We start from the raw sequence: 19,613 nt of genomic DNA, 5'->3' as shown, positions 1-19,613 counted from the left end.
GGGAGGGGCAAGGAGAGGAGGGCCGCTGGCTGCTGCTGTTTGTATGGCTGGTTAGAACGGTGGCAGCCCTGTACCCTTACTCTTGCTGCGGGCCTTAAAGTTGTGTTAGTCTGTTGCTCCGAGCTGCGAACTGAGGAACCGGGGAACGTTGAACCGGGCGGGAGTTGGAGAAGCCGACTGAGAGAGGCGGGAGGGACGGTGAGAAGGGGCGGCGGCGGCTGGACCACGGTCTGTGTGCGGCGGAGCTCATCTATCCTGAAGCCGTGGCTCTTGGAGGGGACTCCAGTGCGCCTCAGCTCCTGGGTCTACCCTTCCGCGTCACTTCCACGCGGGCCGAAGCAACTGTGCGCCCTGCCCTGCCCTCGCCCAAGTTGCCGGCCCGCGCTGACTTCCCTAAACTCACCTCTTTAGTGGCGGTGTTAGCGTAACCTTGTAAGCCGAATCTTCATAGAGCAATAAACAGATCTCTTTGACAGATCTTTTTGTTGTGAACGTTGGGCCCTGATATAAATGTCCAGTGACGGATCATTAAAAATAGCGAGCACAGAGCGTCTCCCACTAGTACCCAAAAAGTGTAAAATTGGACCAGTAGGTAGTAAGCCGTCATCGTATGTCAACTTTTAGGAATATATCCTACAGAAACAGTTTCTCAAAGTCATGTGAACAAGGATATTTATTTCAGCATTATCTTTAACAGCAAAAGAAATTAGAAACAACATCAAATGCTCATCATTCTTAATGTATGTGTTTGTATATGCATAGAAAATTCAAGTCTGGAAAGCTAATCGTCAAAACTCACCACTGGATGAGGTATGAGGAGAGTGGGTGATGAGAAGACATTTTTTTACCTTATGTATTTCAGTACTACTTGAATTATTTTACAGCATGCATTGTTATGTAAAGTTCCTTTTTAATAATAAAGTGGTGACTTTAAATAGGTCTTGCGAAACACCAGTTATATCTGAAAGCAGTATTTCTGAAAGTATGGCTCCCAGATCACCTGATAATCACCTTGCATTCTGACTCTTGGACCCCACCCAGGTATGTAGAAGAAATCTCTGGTGGAGCATAGGAATCTCAGTTTAATATGCAGCTTCGGGGATTCTTATAAATACTAGAATTTGAGAAGTAAAGAACTAAAGAATGAGGGGCACCTGGCTGGCTCCGTTGGTACAACATGCAACTCTTGATCTTGGGGTCCTGAGTTTAAGGCCTATGCTGGGGGTAAAGGTTACTTTCAAATAAACACAAAAAACTAAAGAATGAGATAGCCAAGTTGGGTTTGAGGCATGCCTGCTTAGGTAAAGACAAAAACTAAATAATGAAGCCTTATACTTTTATATTGAGCCGTATATTTTCAGAGCTTTTTAATACTTTCTCTCAAAGTGATCAGGGTAGATATTATCCCCATTTTGGAGATTAAATGATTAAAGTACTTGATAAGACTTTCCTGGGGTGCTTTTCGCTATACGATAACAAGTTTCTGGTTCTTACTATATGTGTCCTCGCTATACTTTAAAGATCCCAACGATCTTAATAGGGTTTTGTACTGGAAGCCAGAGAAGCCCAAAGCACTTATTTTATGTATGAAATGTACCACAGAATGTTTGAGAATTCTTCTTAGAGAATCTTAACTGATTTTGCTGTATCTCTTTGGAGACAGACTTAGGTTCTTGGTTTTTCTATTTAATATCTGCTTGACTTGGGGCAAATTGTCTAAATTCCCTAAGCCTCAGTTTCTTCATCAGAAAACTAGAATAATAGGTCTACCTCATAGTATTGTTGTGAGGATCCCAGTAAACGTAATGGTGTATAAAGCATCTAGCACTGGGCCTTGTACAGAACAAATGTGCGGTGAATATTAGTTCTCTTCATCAGTCCAACTCCCATCTCTTCAACCTTCCTACCACAGCCGCCTGCCCACACCTAAAGTCTTTCACAACATTACAAAACCTATATATACGAGGGGAAGAAACAGCATGCAAAAATGACAGTCCTATCTTTTGACTCAAGAAGATTTTATAAAATTTTCGACACTTGTATTTAGTAGAGCAGGAATTGGCATACTTTTTCTATAGAGCCAAAGAATAAATACTTAAGGCCTTTGGGGCCATATGTTCTCTGGCAACAACGCAGTTCTGCCATAGCACAAAAGCAGCCACGGGCAATATATAACAGCTGTGTTCCAATAAAACATTTACAGAATCAAGTGGCTGGCGAGATTTGGCCTGCAGGCCATAGTTTGCTGACCCCTGTGTTAAAAGATTACTCTTACTATTATTAAAAGTAACTGCTTTAAGTCATGTCCTTATTCCAAAGAGATGTATGTTGAAGTATATATGGATGAAGTGTCATGATTATCTGCAACTTATTTTTGAATCGCTAAAATAAATGTAAATAAAATCTAAAATAAATGAAGGTAAACAGGTAGGTAGAGCAAATGCAGCAAAGTGTTAACAACTGTTGAATTTAAAGTGGAGGGTATATAAGTGGTGGTTGTACTATTAAACTTTTTTGAGTTTGAAAATCTTCATACTAAAAAGTTGGGAAATATATATGCTTTAAGAAGGGATTTTGCCATCTAGATATTATTTTGTTTATTCTGGGTATCAGTTGGTAGCATTTTAGAGTGATTTTGAAAAAATATCAACAGGTAAATGTGATAGAACAGAGTTAACACAAGGCTTTGGTTTTCATTCACCAAAATTGCTGCTCCAAGTTTCTGAGAACTCTGCAGGCACCTACATTCATTGTGCTTTTGGTTTATACTTGCTATGGGAATTAAAAGTGACAGGCTGCATTCCCTGTTAGAGCAAATACTAAGAAGTTCATCTGGTATTCATTGGTTCAGTACACTGGCCCATCCCTTATTGTTAAGCAGTTAAAACTATCATATTCATTATCATCAGCTATTAGTTATTCACTGTCCAGATTAGGAAGCGGCCCATTAGTACAGTTGACCCTTGAACAACTCAGAGGCTAGAGGCACTGACCCCCCATGCATTTCAAAAATCCATGTATAACTTTTGACTCCTCAAAGACTTAACTACTAATAGCTTACTGCTGACCAGAACATCCTTATCGATAACATAAACGGTCAATTAACACTTTTTATTTTTTAAAGATTTTATTTATTTGTCAGAGAGAGAGCACAAGCAGGGGGACTGACAGGCAGACAGAGAAGCGGGCTCCCTGCTCAGGACTCGATCCCAGGACCCCGGGATCATGACCTGAGCTGAAGGCGGATGCTTAACCGACTGAGCCACCCAGGCATCCCAACACATTTTTTATATTCTATGTATTATATACTCTATGATAAAGCAAACAAGACAAAAGAAAACATTACTAAGAAAATCGTAAGAGAAAGTACATTACTGTACTGTACCGGAAAAAAAATCCGTGTATAAGTGGACCCTACCAGTTCAAATCAGTGTTCAAGGATCAACTGTAATTTAGAAGTCTATTTGTTTAACTCAACCTTCACATTCTTAAGTCACCCTGGACATTATACATGTTCAGAAATCTGGTGAAGAGAGGAAGGGACGGTGAATCTAAGTGAAAATATCTTGTAAACCTAATGAATGTTGGTCACCTTTCAACTAACTAAACACATACCCCGATACAAGAATTCTGAACCATTAGAGGACAATAATAAGGAATCCAAAATATTTCTCCTATGCCCCTCTCTTTTCAGACTAGGAATGCTCCAGACTGCACTGGATTAAAAATAGGCCAGAGAAATGCTTTCTCCTTTTTTTTAAAACCATTTTTCCATCCAAGGAGCATATGTTTTTTAAATACTCTTGGATACAAAGAACCCAGAGTACTTCATTCACTATTTTACTGTGAAGGAGTGACACTTGGAACGTAGAGTGATGTCTATAAATGTTTGTCTTCGGGTTATTTTATATTTCTTAGAGTCAGTTTTTAAAATTTTAGTATAAATGGGATTCCTATGTTTCTAAGTGTCTATAATATGACATTTTACATATTATTTTCAATAATTTGAAAAGCTTGCCATGTACGTGTACTTTTATCCTTAATAAAGGTGTGATACACAGGCTAAAACCAATTTTTTTGCTTTTAACTGGACCTTAATAATGTAACACTCTATGTCATGCTGATCAGAAAATGTTACTGATTAGTTAATGGAGAAATAATAAATGCAAATTTGGGACAACATCAAAACATGAGTATGTTGAAGAAAAATGATAAAGGAAGTGAAAAGATTTATGACCATGCCTTCAAGATATAACACATCAAAGTACTATCAGCATTTAAAATGACAGTATCAGTTATATTCAGGTATTATCAAGATAAGACTGAAGGAATAAGACAGGACAGGTAATTGCTAAGAAGGAGAGTGGTCAGGGAGAGGGGAAGTAGGGTAAGTATTGTATATTAGTCTAGATAATTAAGTTGTAAGCAACAGAAACAAACTAGCTCAGTTAAGCATAAAAGGAAAATTAGGTTGTAGTTCACCAAATGAATAAGAAGCCTGGAGAGCAAGACCCAGATCTGTGTATATGGTCATGGAAGAAGCAGTCCCATTTATTAGTCACTGGTTCGAAACATACTCTGCAAACCATAGGGCAGCACCCTAACCGTCAAAGATGTTTTCTCTTGGCTGGTGCCATAACTGAGTGTTTAATTTGCCCCTCCATCATCCTATAGGTTTAGCTTCTTCTGGATGTGGAGGTAGATGAAAAGGCCAGTAAATCACATAGAAATTAACCTATTACCTTACTTGTCTCATAGTAAAGTGAGTTATTTGATAAGATACAATACTGAATGTAGTGTCTTGGTGTGTAATGTCTTGAAGATACTATCCTGATGTGCAAGAAAAGCAAATCTAATCCAATGTATATTAAAATAAGGAAAAAATACCAAAGAGGTTCAATCACTCTTTCTGTTTCCAAAGAGGTCTTATCACTCATTCAGGAAGTGGCTGATCGGCCCTTCAAGGTATAGGTACCATTTCGGGGGCTTATAGTTGGTCACTCTTAGTGCTACTGGCAAACTGGGCCCTCAGCCAGGTAAACCATGTTAAGTGGAGGAACATGCAGTTGAGCTCATGTATGTCTTCTTTCTCTGTTCTTAGAGCCATCCTATTCCTGAGCCCGTTGAGCAAGCATTGAGGTGGCTCATGAAAAAGACTAACATCCACAGGACAATGGATATTATTGTTCACCTGATTATAAAATGCTTCCTCTGAAGAAAATGGAAGAGACCATGGCTTGGCTGACAAAATTATCTCCAAGGAAAAGTAAGATACCCCAGTGAACTCCTAAAAATTAGTTGATGGGGAAAAGTGGGTACTTAACTGGGCCCAGTAAGCCCTGGTTTAGCATGAAAGCATTAAGATTCAGAGAATTTCAAGTTAGTGTTTATATTTAATCTGTGAGTTTTTGTATCTCTTTTGAGGAAGAATGGAATTTTGAAAAACTTTCACTAGCTAAATCAAATTAAATGTGACTTTAACTTTAAAAAAAGCATCTTCTGAAGTGGGAGCCTGCTGTGGACTGACTTGTGGCCCCTCCCTTCCCCACTCATATGTTGAAGCCCTTACCCCAATGTGATTCAGTGGGGAGGTAGGGTTGAGGAGGTAGTTGGGGTTAAATGAGGTCATAAGGGTGAGGCCCTAATCTGTTAGGACTGTGGCCTTGTAAGAAGAGGAAGTCTCAGGGGTGCCTGGGTGGCTCCGTTGGTTGAGCATATGACTCTTGGTTTCAGCTCAGGTCATGATCTCTCTCATGGGTCATGGGATCAAGCCCCGCATCAAGCCCAACACTCAGCAGCAGAGTCTGCTTGAAGATTTTCTCCCCCTGCCCCTCCCCCCACTCGCTCTCTCTTGCCCTCTGTCTCTCTAACATAAATAAATAAATCTTAAAAAAAAAAGAAGAGGAAGTCCCCCGACCCCCACCCCATGTGAGGACACAGTGAGAAGGCTGCCATCTGCAAGCCAGAAAGAGTTCTCACCAGAAACCAAATTAGCCAGTACCTTGATCTTAGACTTCCGAGGCTCCAGAACTATGAGAAATAAATATGTTATTTAAGCCACCCAGTTAATGGCATTTTTGTTATGGCAGCCCAACCTGTGAAGGCCTTTTGATAGCATTTATATAAGATATAAATATTCCCCAAATTATGGCCTATTCTGAAAGGTCCATCCACGTACCTCTCCCCCTTAAACTTCCTTGCGCTAATCCTGTAATTTTGCTCAGTGACTTGGAATCCAGCCAAATCCTTAGCCACTTTCAAAGTACTTCTCTTTCCTTGGGGCACAGTAACCCTGATTAGAAGGTTAGGAGGAAAGTTATAATACGTATGTGTAATGTTATAAAGTGTACTTCCTCAAAGATACCCAGTCTTCTCTTCATTCGAAGGGATTTGTGAATTGATTGCTGGGCAGCCCAGGCTCTGTCAGGTCTGCACTGCAGGAGGGAGAGGAAGAGGGGGAAGAAAGAGGAGAAGGGGTAGGAAGGGGAGGAGAAGTGAGGTAGAGAAGGAAGGGAGGGAGGGAGACCTCTAAACACACCATAAAGACCATAGCTGTGTACCCCCATGACCCATATAGAGAAATATGTCAAATTTTAGACAATTTGAGCATCCAAATTAATAGGTGTAAGGATCTGAATTGTGCCCTCCTCATTCATATGTTGAAGTCCTAACCGCTATAGTTTGTAATATGGCTGTTATGGAGACAGGGCCTTTAAAGAGGTAATTAAAGTAAAATGAGGTCATATGGGTGGGCCCTAATCCAGTATGACTGGTGTCCTTGTAAGAAGAGACTAGGACATAGATACTTATACTATGGGAAGACCATGTGAAGATATATGGTGAACACTGCCATCCCAACCAAGGAAAGGCCTTCAAAAGAAACCAACCCTACTGACACCTTGTTCTCTGACTTCTAGTCTCAGAACTACGAGGAAATAAGTTTTTGTTGTTTAAGTCAAGCCATCTGTGGTACTTTGTTATCGCAGCTCTAAAAAACTAACACAAATGGTAACATGACCCATTGAATAACGTAAGAATTCATGAGTATTTACTGCTGTAAATAAATGAATAATAAATGGAGGAAAAGGGAAAGTGCTCCCTTACTGTAGAATGCCAACTAACAAATGTAGAAGGAATAATATAATTAGAAAACCACTATTTGATAACCATCATAGTAATAATTGATCCCAGCAAGAATATTAATGTAGGCTAACAGCAGATAAAAGTTTGATGAGATATAGGATGTTAGTCTTAAAGTCTCTCCCCATAAATTACAAGGAGTAAAATAGTAACGTTTTGGTGGCAAACTTGGCAGACACTACCTTAACTAACTGATCAAAGTTAACATCACCAGTAATTGAGCAAACTGACATCATGTGCTCTTTTTTTAAGACTTTATTTATTTATTTGATAGAGACAGAGAGAGCAGGAACACAAGTGGGGGGGGTGGGAGAGGGCGCTGAGCAGGGAGCCTGATGTGGGGGACTCCATCCCAGGACTCTGGGATCATGACCCGAGCCAAAGGCAGCCGCTTAACGACTGAGCCACCCAGGCGCCCCAACATCATGTGCTCTTGATGGGAATTCACAGATAACATAACATCTTGCATTCCAGCCAAAACTGCATTGCCTGAAAACAATCATAAGGAAACACCGGACAAACCCAAATTGAGAAATATTCTACAAAATAAATGGCCTATTCTCTTAAAAAAAAAAGGTCAAGGTCATGAAAGACAAAGAAAGACTGAGGGAACTACTTCAGATTAAAGCAAACTAAAGAGAGGCATAACAATTAAATGTAATGTGTGGTCCTGGATTGGACAATTGACCAAACTTGAATACGAGGTGGATTAAATAGTATATCAACAGCAAACTTCCTCGTGGTAACAGTACTGACGTTATGTAAGAATAAGACTGCCATCCAAAGCTAGTCTACCAATCAATAGCCACTGGCCACAATCGCCTCCTCCCCTCCCCAGCTATTTAGTGTTGATTCGGATGAGCCCTCCCAGCCCTTCGCTCTCTCCGGGATAGCGTCCCTATTCCTGCTACTGAGGCCTTTTCCCTCTCCTCCTTGACTGTACTCCCCACCTTCTGCCCACCTGGCTGCCTGTCCCTGTGCTCTCCTGCTTCCTCGCTCTGGCGAGGCCCCTCCCTGACCCCCCCGCCCCGGCCCCTTCCACCTCTGCGCGGCAGCCTACCTTCCCCAGGTGCGCACCGCCACCGCGGCGCTCCGCCGTGCGCTTGCGCTCCGCACCCGACGGAGCCGGGCGGGTAGAGTTGGAGGAGCGGCGGTGCGGCCGGGGCGGCTTGCGGGGGATCGGAGCTCCGGGCCGACACCCGCGCCGGGTTGGGACAGGTGGCTGCGCTGGTCCACAAGGCCGCCTTTCTGCCCGCGATGGGCTGCTCCAGCAGCGCCCTCAACAAGGCCGGCGATAGCAGCAGGCTCCGCAGCGGTGAGCAGGGGACCCGGCCCCAACCCCGCCCGGGCCTCGGGATTCGGGTCGGCTTGCTCCGCGAGGGTCCGAAAGGTGCGACTCGTGTCCGCCCCGCCCGGCAGGGGGCGGGCTGCTCGCTGAGGACGGGAGTGCACCCTGAGCGCAGCGCGACTCCCTCCGGAAACCCGGAGGGCGGCTGCTGGAGCCGCGGTGCGGAGGTCCCGGTGCGCCCCGCCGCGCACGCTGCCCGACGCGGGAGGCCAAGGGCCGGGCCTCGGGTTACCCTACTCGACGGGCGATCGGGAAGGTGGGGTTAAATCCCTACCGCGGTTGGCCGCGGGTTCCCTTAAACAGATGAGTATTTTCCTGCCCTTACAAGAGGTGCTCTTTCATTTCCTCAAAGTACGAACTTTCAGATTATATAAAGCTGCAAATTCACTGGGAACCATTAGTTTCTGGTCGTAAGGAGAGACGTGGTACCTCTTTTTCTATCGAGAGCTTACCCTCTCGTCCGCATTTCAGCATCAGAGATGATAAAGGATGCGCAGAGTACAGGTGGACATTCATTCCATCAAGTAGGTTCCTGCACTTTTGAAGAGGTCAGATAAACTTTCCCCTATCCTTGGCTTCGGTTTTTCTTGACAAATATCCGTGCGATAAAAACTGGTCATAACAAGTATATTTTGAACGTCTATTATATGATAGCCACGTGCCTGGCTAGATGCTGGAGATACAATTGACCCTACTTTTGGGGGTTAGGGGTCTAAGTTAAATGATTAAGATCAGTTTCTGAGAGTAAGAAGTGCTGTGAAGAAGAGTAAGAGCCCATTAATGAACTAGAGAATGACTGGGTTTTATATGCACTTAGATTTCGAATGGCTAACATTTTAGATCAAGTTTCGAAGGTTAAGCAAATTTCTTCAAGTTAGTTTGTATCATATTCAAGACTAACTCTAGGGGAAATTGTATATTCCAGTTAATTCCTTTTCAGAGGTCTTTTAGCACCTTGTGTTATTCCAATAACACAGAAATGTCTTCCTCTCTGATTTTGTAGTAGAGAGCACAGGGTTATTGTGAATGCTGTTTCAAAGTTCAGACACTGTGTCCTAGTCAGAGGTATGTTGTGTTGCATCATTTTCGTGGTGTATGATAAATTTATTTCTAATTTCAGTAGATAACAGAAAGCAGTAAAAAGTTTGTAAATAGGCAAAGTCATTAAAACCATATATAAAAGTGATTCCAAACCCTTTGTCACTGAAAACAATGTGAAGTGATGGGAAAATCCATTCCTAACGTACACTACTTGCTAACCTTTCTCCTAAAGAAACAAAAGCCTCTGTACCCCAAACATGCTCTCAAGAGGCCAGTGCAAAATAACAATAATAATAATAATAATAATAAATTTAAAAAAATTTTAAAGAGGCTAGTACAAGGAGCAATTTCTTTGATGTTTCATTTTATGAAATCAGGTAGATTTTGCATTCTGCTCCATGATAAATCCTTGTTGGTTTCAATATGAAAAGCTGAGGAAAGTTGATGCTTCAGGAAGATACACCATATTTTGGTTTCTCTTATCCCCTTCCGTGGCCCCAGATATCCCAGGATTAGCATACTGATTTAAGAAGCAGAGCACTAGGGGCGCTTGGATGGCTCAGTGGGTTAAGCCTCTGGCTATTGGTTTTGGCTCAGGTCGTGATCTCATGGGTTGTGAGATGGAGCCCCATCTTGAGCCCCCCCTCAGGCTCCACACTCAGCAGGAGTGTGCTTGAAGAGGCTCACCCTCTGTTCCTGCCCCCATGCATGCACTGTCTTGTGCCTTCTCTCTCTCTCTCTGTCTCTCTCAAATAAATAAATAAATAAGTGGGGGTGCCTGGATGGCTCAGTTGGTTAAGCCACAGACTCTTGATTTCTGCTCAGGTCATGATCTCAGGGTCCTGAGATCACCAGCATGGGCCTCTGCACTCAGTGGGGAGTCTGCTTCAGGATTCTCTCTCCCTCTCCCTCTGCCCCTCCTCCTGCTCGCTCATTCTCTCTCTCTCTAAAAATAAATAAATAAATAAATCTTTTAAAAAATCCATAAATAAATCTTTTTTTAAAAAGCAGAGCACTAAATCATCATTGTAGATTTTTTTATTTTTTAAAGATTTTATTTATTTATTGGAGGGAGAGAGAGTGCGTGCGAACGCGTGCATGCGAGTGGGTGAAGGAGCAGAGAGAGAGGGATAAGCAGACTCCATGCTGAGCGTGGAGGCAGGGCTCTGTCCCAGGATCCTGAGATCATGACTTGAGCTGAAATCAAGAGGTAGGAGCTCAACCAACTGAACCACCCAGACACCCCTCATTATAGAATTTTGTTTAACTGATAAAACCATGACTCTGGGGAATGTTACTCTTAGGGAAGGACAAAAGTATCTAATAGGTGGAATAGGTTTTCTCAAAAAATAATGAATAATCTCTTGTTTTAAAAAAATTTATCACCAGTATTAATAACTATCAACATAAGTCACACCCTTTCATTTTTAATTCTTGCTTTCCTCATTGTTCTAAGTTTTCCCAGATGTTCTGAAAGAAATGTTAAAATGCCTGACAATCAGGTTTAGAGTGTAGAAAATTAATACGCTGCATAAATTGCTCAATGCACATATCGAATCAGTCAACAGGTGTATTTTGCTTCTGATCCCCAATCACACAATACTCTCTTGTAATTGGATACTATTGTATGTTCATCAGCATTTCAACTGCATGATCTTGGAGGCTCAATAAATAATTCATTCCTGTTTCTGCAGCTCAGAACTTCTTTAAATCCTATATACAATCCCAAGTCTGTGTGTATTAGCTTTTAGATTAAAAAAATCCAGGTTTATTAAATGCCCTGTACGCGCCTTTACTCACTGTAAAGTGCTGCCTAACAATACTTCATTTAATCTTTATGACAGTACTATGTCTAAGTATTACAAGTCTCTCCATTTCACAGATAAGGAGCCCTGTGACCTTGGGCAAATTATTTACTCTTCAGAGTGAGAGCTGGGCTTTGAATTCAGGTACTCTGATTCCAGAGCTTGACCTATTTCTCCCTAAACCATCTTGTGATAACTAGATTTAAATCTGTTTTTGCCTCAGATCACTCTGGATCCCTATTAGAGATGTGGTCATCCACTATGCAAACAACAAAAGAAATCTAATAGAGTATAATATAGTATTATAATTCAATAAATTTAATAATATAATAGTCTTATCATAATCCCTAAATAAGACCGATAATAATAAATATGATACAGTTGTGACATATGTAATATATAAATTTATTATATATTAATATATCATATACATATTTTAATAAGTATTTATCCCTAAATGAGTCAGTAAAATATGAACTTTATATTTACTTCCAAATATAAACTGGGAATATTTAGAAGACATTTATTTAACCCTAGAGATATTTTAAGCAGAGTACATAGATGTAGAGAAACTTCCAGTGCCCTCCCATAGAGATACAGATAATCTTCATATCATACCAGACATTTTTTAAATTCACAATATGAACCTTAAAACTGCATGGGTTGATGCCAAAATACGTGAACTAGCCTGTAGACTGGATTTGCATTGGCAGTTCTGCCTACCTGAATTTTCTGTAACTGGCTTAAGAACTGTTATGCATGATGCAATATTAGCTTACAAGCAAAATAATCATTAAATAATGGGTTGGACTAGATTACCTCTGAGATCTCTTATAGCTCTAAAATCCTGTACCATTAAAATATGAAGGTACTTATTTTTCTGGGCTTCAATTTAGATCACATAGCAGCTATTTGGTTAGGTAGCTGTTAGGCTGAATAGGAAGATCCATTCTACTGATCACATGGCTATGTTTGCTCTGACCCATCAGACACTGCACCCCACTGAGCTTCTTTCCCTCACCTCCAAAGACTGACTAGGGAAAGAGGCGTGGGGGACCAGGACACAGGTGGATAGTCAAATCCAGGGCTATCAAAGTGTAGAACAGGGCCTGATACATGGTAGTCACACATAGATTTTTACTGAATGCCCTAAAATGTGAGAGGAAAGAGGCTTTTCTTTCCAAAAGGACAATTAGACAGATTGAGTGGACCTTCTTGTATTTGTGGAATCAAGTTCTAAATAGTGGGGCCATCTTCTGTTCAAAATTTCTGTTCTTCTCAGCACCCCGAGGATCTGGTGGAATTTGAACACAAAGATTTTGTTGATTTTACGGACTTTAACGGACCCATGGGTCTCTAGGTCTTTGTTACCTGAACCTTCCTTCCTGTGCCACCAGCCTTCTATGTACGTGTATGATTCTTGCTCTGCTCTTTCCTAATATAAATGCCATTTGTTTCTGGCAGACTTCTTCCTGAGATCTTACAGCTTAAGCACCAGCATGGACAAAGTAAATAGATGGTAATTATTGACAAATTCATTGCTAGGTTAATAGCTACATTTCCACTGATAGCTATAATCATTTGTTTATTCTACCCTCGACTCTCCACTAGCTGCTTGGAGTCCATGTTACCTAAGCAATATAGGATGAGGCTTGAATTTCATGCTCTTATGTGAATTGTTCTCTGTACTGTGGCGACACCTTCAGCCCATATTTTCACACAGTGACATTTCAGTCCTAAGTAGACAAACATTTTTTCTTTGTAATTGAAGAATAAACATCATCAACATTAAAACTCATTTTAATAGGCTTGCATGCAGATATTATATATATAAATGGGATTTCTTCCTTTAAAATGCTAGAAGTCTAGACCAAGTCTTGTATGTGTCCCCTCTAGAGCCTGGCACACAGAGCTTGGCAAGTCTTTGTGGTAGGGCGGTGTTACATACAGCTAATTAAAATGGAATATATGAACCGCATCCGTGGTTCAAAAATTTGAAAACATTTGAAAAATGCATGCTGTGAAAAGTATACCTCCTGCCCTGTTCCCACCATCTGCTTAGTTCCAGTCATACCCATGGGTAAATACTTTTATTAGGTGGGGGTTTTTTTGTATATTCTTCCAAAATGTGTTTATACATTGCAAATATTTTTCCCTCTCCCATCTTCATTATGCAGTGTAATTTTTTAAAGATTTTATTTATTTATTTGTCAGAGAGAGAGAGAGCAAGCGAGAAAGAGCACAAGCAGGGGGAGTGGCAGGCAGAGGGAGAAGCAGGCTCCCCTGTGAGGGAGCCCGACTCGGGGCTCAATTCCAGGACCCTGGGATCATGACCTGAGCCGAAGGCAGACACTTAACCGACTGAGCCACCCAGGTGTCCCTATTTTTCACCTTGTTTTTTTTCACCTAACAAGATGGAGATCTTTCTGTATTGATATATAGAGAATGTCTTTCTCCTTTTTTACCCTTGCTTAATAATCCATTGTGTGATTTGTTTAACCAGTCCCCTATTGATGGACATTTGGTTTGTTTCCAATCTTTCTTTTCCTGTTGCAAACAAGGCTGCATCGAATTCCTTTATATATACATCATTTCAAATGTGTGCTAGCATAACTGTAGAACCATTTCCCAGAAGTGGCATTACTAGGTCAAAGGGTATGTGCATTTATGATTTTTTTTAAAGATATTATTTATTTGACAGAGCACAAGCAGAGGGAGAGAGGGGGAGAAGCAGGCTCCCCGCTGAGCCAGGAGCCCGGTGTGGGACTCGATCCCAGGACCCCGGGATCATGACCTGGGTGGAAGGCAGCCACTTAACCGACTGAGCCACCTAGGCGTCCCTGTGCATTTATGATTTTGATGGATAACTGCCTAAATGCCTTCCTTAAGACTTGTACCAATTTATTCTCTCATCAACAATACAGTAAGTTTTTTTTATGAAATTGAAGGATTTTCGAGATTAGTGCAGTCACATCAAAACATGGGCTTGGAGGAGAAGGCAGGAGACAGGTAGGAGCTCCCATTTGGTTCCAGGTACTTTAGACTGTGATCTCATTTAATCCCCACAAGGGCCTTCTAAAGCAAGCATCAGTATCAGCAAATACAGCTAGGAAACTGCAGCTTAGCGAGGAGAAATAACTTGCTCGAGATCTCAGAGCTAGCAATGATGGGGCTGCAGCCTAGTACGTGTGACTCAGAAGCCCCTGCTCTTCTCACAGTCCAGTTCCATCTGGTGTCCAGCCACACTTCTGCCATAACTCGTTGTATGGCCCAACCTGTAGGAAGAACACAATCCTTATCTATTCAGTGGGTGCATGGGTGGATGGCTGGATTGACAGAGATGGGGATTTAAGGAAATGAGGGTACTACTTAGAAAAGCCAAGGGAGAGTAGGAATCAGGACCCAGGGAATAACAGAAACTTGGAAGGCAACACTGGCTGGGGTGGACTTGGGAAGAGAGTAGGTTGTGAAGAGGATCTCCTAATCAGGCAGTAAAATGTCAATACAGCCAAACAAAGCTTCATTGTGTTCTTTTAAATCATGCGCCTGTAAGGTTGCCACATGTCCCAGCTAATACGCACAGTTTCACTTCTGTGTTAATGTTGTACAACACTGGGTTTAAAATAAAAACCTAACATTTGTGGGGGGTTACTGCAAGGCTCACCAAAACTGATAAAGAACGTCAAACTTGGCCAGGCTTCAACACCTGGTGTGTTTAAGGGTATATAGTTCTAGGTAATTTTTTGTTTTTAAGCAAAATACCAGAATATAGTTCTCCAAGCGAGTGTTAATGTCAGGAAAGTATCAAAATGTCCTCAGAAGCTTCTTTACATTCTCAGGGACGTTGCTGTTGTTCACATTCCTTGATCCCCTCCTTGGGAGTTGCCATCTGGCTCTAGAGTTCATTCTTTTGTGTATATTCAAGGGTATCAGAGGTTTGCCCTTTAAGGATGAAGACTGAAAAAAAAAAAAACAACCACATTTTAAAAAAAGATTTATTTACTTATTTGAGAAAGAGAGAAAGAGAGCGAGTGAGAGCATCAGCAGGGGGAGGGGCAGAGGAGAGAAATCCTCAAGCAGACTCCCTGCTGAGTGCGGAGCCCCATGCTGGGCTTGATCCCAGGACCTGGAGATCATGATCTGAGCCAAAATCAAGGGCCGGATGCTCAACCGACTGAGCCACCCAGGTGCCCCACATTGTTTTTAATAGCTAAACATCTATGGGAATTGCTTTATGAAGGTGGACAAAATAGGCCCGGTGATGCTAGTATGCTCAGAAACAAGGGGTGGTCATTGGAAATAGGCAAGGAAAAGAAAGGGCAGCCTGTGTTGTAGGGGCAAGTTCAGCTGACATCACTTTCTTCCCCATGGAAGGGCCCAAGGGGCTGTGGGTCCCCAGGATAACTGGGCTGGGCTGCAGTGACTGGGTGGCTAGAGTCCCACACTAGAAAGGATGACCTCTTTTCTCAGGCTACATACTCAGCAGTCTCTGGCTGCTCCTCTAGCCTGGCTTCTCTAATAAGACAAGAGACCTCAAGACACGGTACCATGTTCTGTATTCATACTGAACACTTCTTGACATTCCAGTATGTATGGCCCTGAACACTTGCTTTAAGATGAGCACGTCATATTAGGCTAGATTAGATAAGTGAAGTGTCCAAATGCACATTAAATAGGAAAGTCAAGATGCAAGAAGATCAATAAGCATCCATAGACAGCAAAATGACATCCCTGCCCTCTCTATCTACTTTAGGGTCACCAAAAGTCCCATTTCATTTACAAACAGTGTACTCTGTAGCCGTGACAGTAGAGTTCAAAGTGGGCATCAAAATAGCACCAATTAACATCATCTAAGATAGATATAAAATGAACTTGACCTCATAAGCCAAAGATTGAAATGACTCATGATCAAGAGGCTGCTCACTAAGCCCTCTCTGTGACCTGAGATCCTAGCCTTTCCTGACTTCTTTGCAGCTGTTCCATATGCCTCTCCACCAGCACCCTCTCCCCCCCACCCTGCTTCTCAGGCCCCTCTCTCTCAGTGATTGACCTGCCTCCTCTCCATTAAAAGAAAGGTCCTTGGGATCTACTTCTTTGAATGCACCATCAAACCAAGTTTTCTTTGTTTTTGTTTGTTTGTTTTTGTCAGTTAACTGCTCTTCTTCCCAGCATTTTCCCATTTGGAGACAATACTTCCTCAAGCCTGTAATATATTTGTCCTTACATTCAGTGAAAAGGACCTTCCTGCCTTATTCAGAGGCTTGCCTTTAAAACGTCCTCCTAGGGACGCCTGGGTGGCTCAGTCGGTTAAGCGGCTGTCTTCGGCCCAGGTCATGATCCCAGAGTCCTGGGATCAAGTCCCACGTTGGGCTCTCCTTGCTCAGCAGGGAGCCTGCTTCTCCCTCTCTCTCCCTCTGCTTGTGCTCTGTCAAATAAATAAATAAAATCTTAAAAAAAATAAACGTCCTTCTAAAGGGTCCCTGCAGGATGAAAACATTCCACACTTTGCAGACTGCCCTGATTGATCTGTCCTTATTATCTTCTAAGCCTTGCCCAGCTAATGCTCCTCTAGTCTATTTATGGTGACAGAAACATATCTATCTGTTCCTATGTTGTCTGTATCAGACCGTCCCAGCCTGTGAGGATGGGTTTCAGCATGCCAGCGTTTCTCCCAGCCTTTAGGGCAGCTGGGCAGGGTCTGGATAGCGTGAGCCCTCCAGGTGCAGCTTCTTCCTTCTGCCCCAGTGTGCTGCACAAACATCCTATTCTATGTGAGCCTCAACATTAAAGAGATCGGGAAGCACTGGGTTGTGCATTCCAACTGCTCTGTCATTTTCACTGGCCGTGGTTCTTCTTACTGGAGAGGACATCTGCCTTCAGCCACCCCAGCAAGGACCTCTATTGAAATGTCCTCCCCAAACCATTCTCCTTGCTGTCATTGATAATGATAAGGAACTCTTTTTTTTCTTTAGTTGATTCTTTGGGAGGGCCTTATTCTTACCCTTTCCATTTTTCCTAAGACTGAGAGGAACCACATAGTTTCTTTAACTTTGTTTGCACTAGAGTAGTATCCTCTATAGGCTAGACGGTTATGAGGCTCCGATTACCCATATACTTTGAACTCGTGCGTGTGTGTGTGTGTGTAAATTTCAACACACTGGGAGGCAGTATAGGTTGCTGATTAAGAATATGCATCTGGCTTCAAATCCTGGTTCATGATCACTTATTAGTGCTTTGACTTTGAGCCACTCAATCTCCTTGTGCCCCAGTGACTTCATCTGTAAAATAGGATTAACAGTAGTGCTTATTTCATAGACTTGTTCTGAGGAATAAAATCAGTTAATACATATAAGGCACCTAGAAGGTAGCCTAAGTATTGCCTAGTAGAGGGATTGGCAAACTTGCCTGCTGGCCAGATCCGGCCCACCACCTGTTTTTGTAAATAAAGTTTTACAGGAACACAGATATGCCTAGTCACTTACATATCACAGGACTGCTTTCTCCTCACCATGACAGAGTCGCGTTGTTATAGGAGCAGCCCTAAGCCCACAAAGCTGAAAACATTCGCTGTCTGTCCCTTTACAAAAAAAAAAATTGCTGACGCCTGCCTAGAGTATTGTCTAGTAAGTCCTCAATAAAAATGATCCATCATTAGCACCAATTTTAGTAAATCTCAGTTTTTCTTTATTGCTTTGCCAAGATCGTTTTTTGGTTTTTTCCTCAAGATCAAGTTCTAGATCCCCAAGTTTGTTGATTTTTTCTCTGACTTTCTTTCTTTTTAGTAAAAGAAACACTTTCTTTTTTCTTTTTAGTAAATTTGTAAAAGAAAAGGGACTGTTAAAAATATTAAGCTAGTAATAGCATAAGTGTTACAAAAATAAGAAAAAATCATAAAAGTAGTATGTGAATGACCAAAGTTTATGAAACAGTTTTTCTAAAGTTATTGGATCTCATTTTGCTAGGTTACATGCTCTTGTATTTTTGCTGCTAAACTTAAAAAAAAACAAACTTTTATTTTAGGACAGTTTTAGATTTATAGAAAAATTTTGAAAATAGTACAGAGAGCTCCCACAGACCCCATATACCCACTTTCCCTTATTATTAACATCTTATGTGAGTAGGGTATGCTTGTCACAATTAACCAATACCGATACATTATTTTTTTTAAGATTTTATTTATTTATTTGAGAGACAGGGCGCCAAAGCGGGGGTGGGGGGGCAGAGTACAGAGGGAGAAGCAGACTCCCCGCTGAGAAGGGATCCCTGATGTTGGGCTCAATCCCAGGACCCTGAGATCATGACCTGAGCCGAAGTCAGATGCTTAGTGGACTGAGCCACCCAGGCGCCCCCTGATACATTATTATTAACCAAAGTCCATGCTTTATTCAGATTTCCTCAGTTTTTCTCGAGTGTCCTTTTTCTGTTCCAGATTTCCATCCAGGATTCCACAATGCATTTAGTCATTGTGTTTCCTTAGGCCACTCTTGACTATGACAGTTTCTCAGACATGTTTTAGATGACCTTGACAGTTTTGAATACTGGTCAGGTGTTTTGTAGACTATCCCTCAATTGGGATTTGTCTGCTGTTTTTCTTACAATGCTCCTGGGGTTGTGGGTTCTGGGAGGAAGACCACAGAGGTAAAGTGCCCTTCACAACACATTATCTCAAGGGTACACGTTCTCAATGTGACTTATTACCGCCTCGTCAGTTTCTCTAATCCTCCGTTTGGAGACTCTGAAGCTTGGAAAAGGGTGAGTGTAGATTTTTGTTTTATACTCTAGTCTTACTGAAATCTAGCTTAATCATTTCCGTGATTCTTGGTCAAAACTGCCTCTTCCTAGATGAAAGCTTTTTCTTTTTTCTTTTTTTTAAAGATTTTATTTATTTGAGAGAGAGAATGAGAGAGAAAGCACATGAGAGGGGGGAGGGTCAGAGGGAGAAGCAGACTCCCTGATGAGCAGGGAGCCTGATGCGGGACTCGATCCTGGGACTCCAGGATCATGACCTGAGGCAAAGGCAGTCGCTTAACCAACTGAGCCACCCAGGCGCCCGATCAAAGCTTTTTCTTATGCCCTGCTTTATGAAGAAGCTCATTTAATTCAGTTTTCAAATGTCTGTGCCAGAACCCCATGCTGGCCTCCCAGGTGCTTAGGACTGTATGGGGAAGACAAGTGGCTTTTCATTCTGGAAAAGAAAATCCCTCACTTCCCTCAGTGCCATCTGTACTGTTTCCTCACCATGGAGGCAAAGTCATCTGAACTGAATGTGGATCCCTAAC

General features: G+C 42.0%; 1 protein-coding gene across 2 annotated transcripts in view; it reads left to right on the top strand.

Annotated features, from left to right (window-relative positions):
• The first annotated feature begins 7 nt into the window (after positions 1–7).
• ERICH5 (glutamate rich 5) overlaps positions 8–19,613 on the top strand; it is a 31,285-nt gene continuing 11,679 nt past the window's right edge. Inside the window, exons 1-3 of one of the 2 annotated variants that reach the window (XM_028112689.2) lie at positions 8–810; positions 939–1,041; positions 5,102–5,266. In XM_028112689.2, the coding sequence (XP_027968490.1) occupies positions 5,203–5,266 (64 nt within the window). In that variant the 5' untranslated portion in view covers positions 8–810; positions 939–1,041; positions 5,102–5,202. Of the gene's footprint in view, positions 811–938; positions 1,042–5,101; positions 5,267–8,397; positions 8,456–19,613 lie in introns of those variants that run through there. The other variant, XM_028112697.2, reaches the window with a different exon arrangement.

Source organism: Eumetopias jubatus, unplaced genomic scaffold (genome assembly GCF_037043125.1).
Source record: "Eumetopias jubatus isolate StellerSeaLion01/CBP00866 unplaced genomic scaffold, mEumJub1_p1.0 scaffold_4, whole genome shotgun sequence".
Lineage (NCBI taxonomy): Eukaryota > Metazoa > Chordata > Mammalia > Carnivora > Otariidae > Eumetopias > Eumetopias jubatus.
This window is presented reverse-complemented; position numbering and strand designations above follow the sequence as displayed.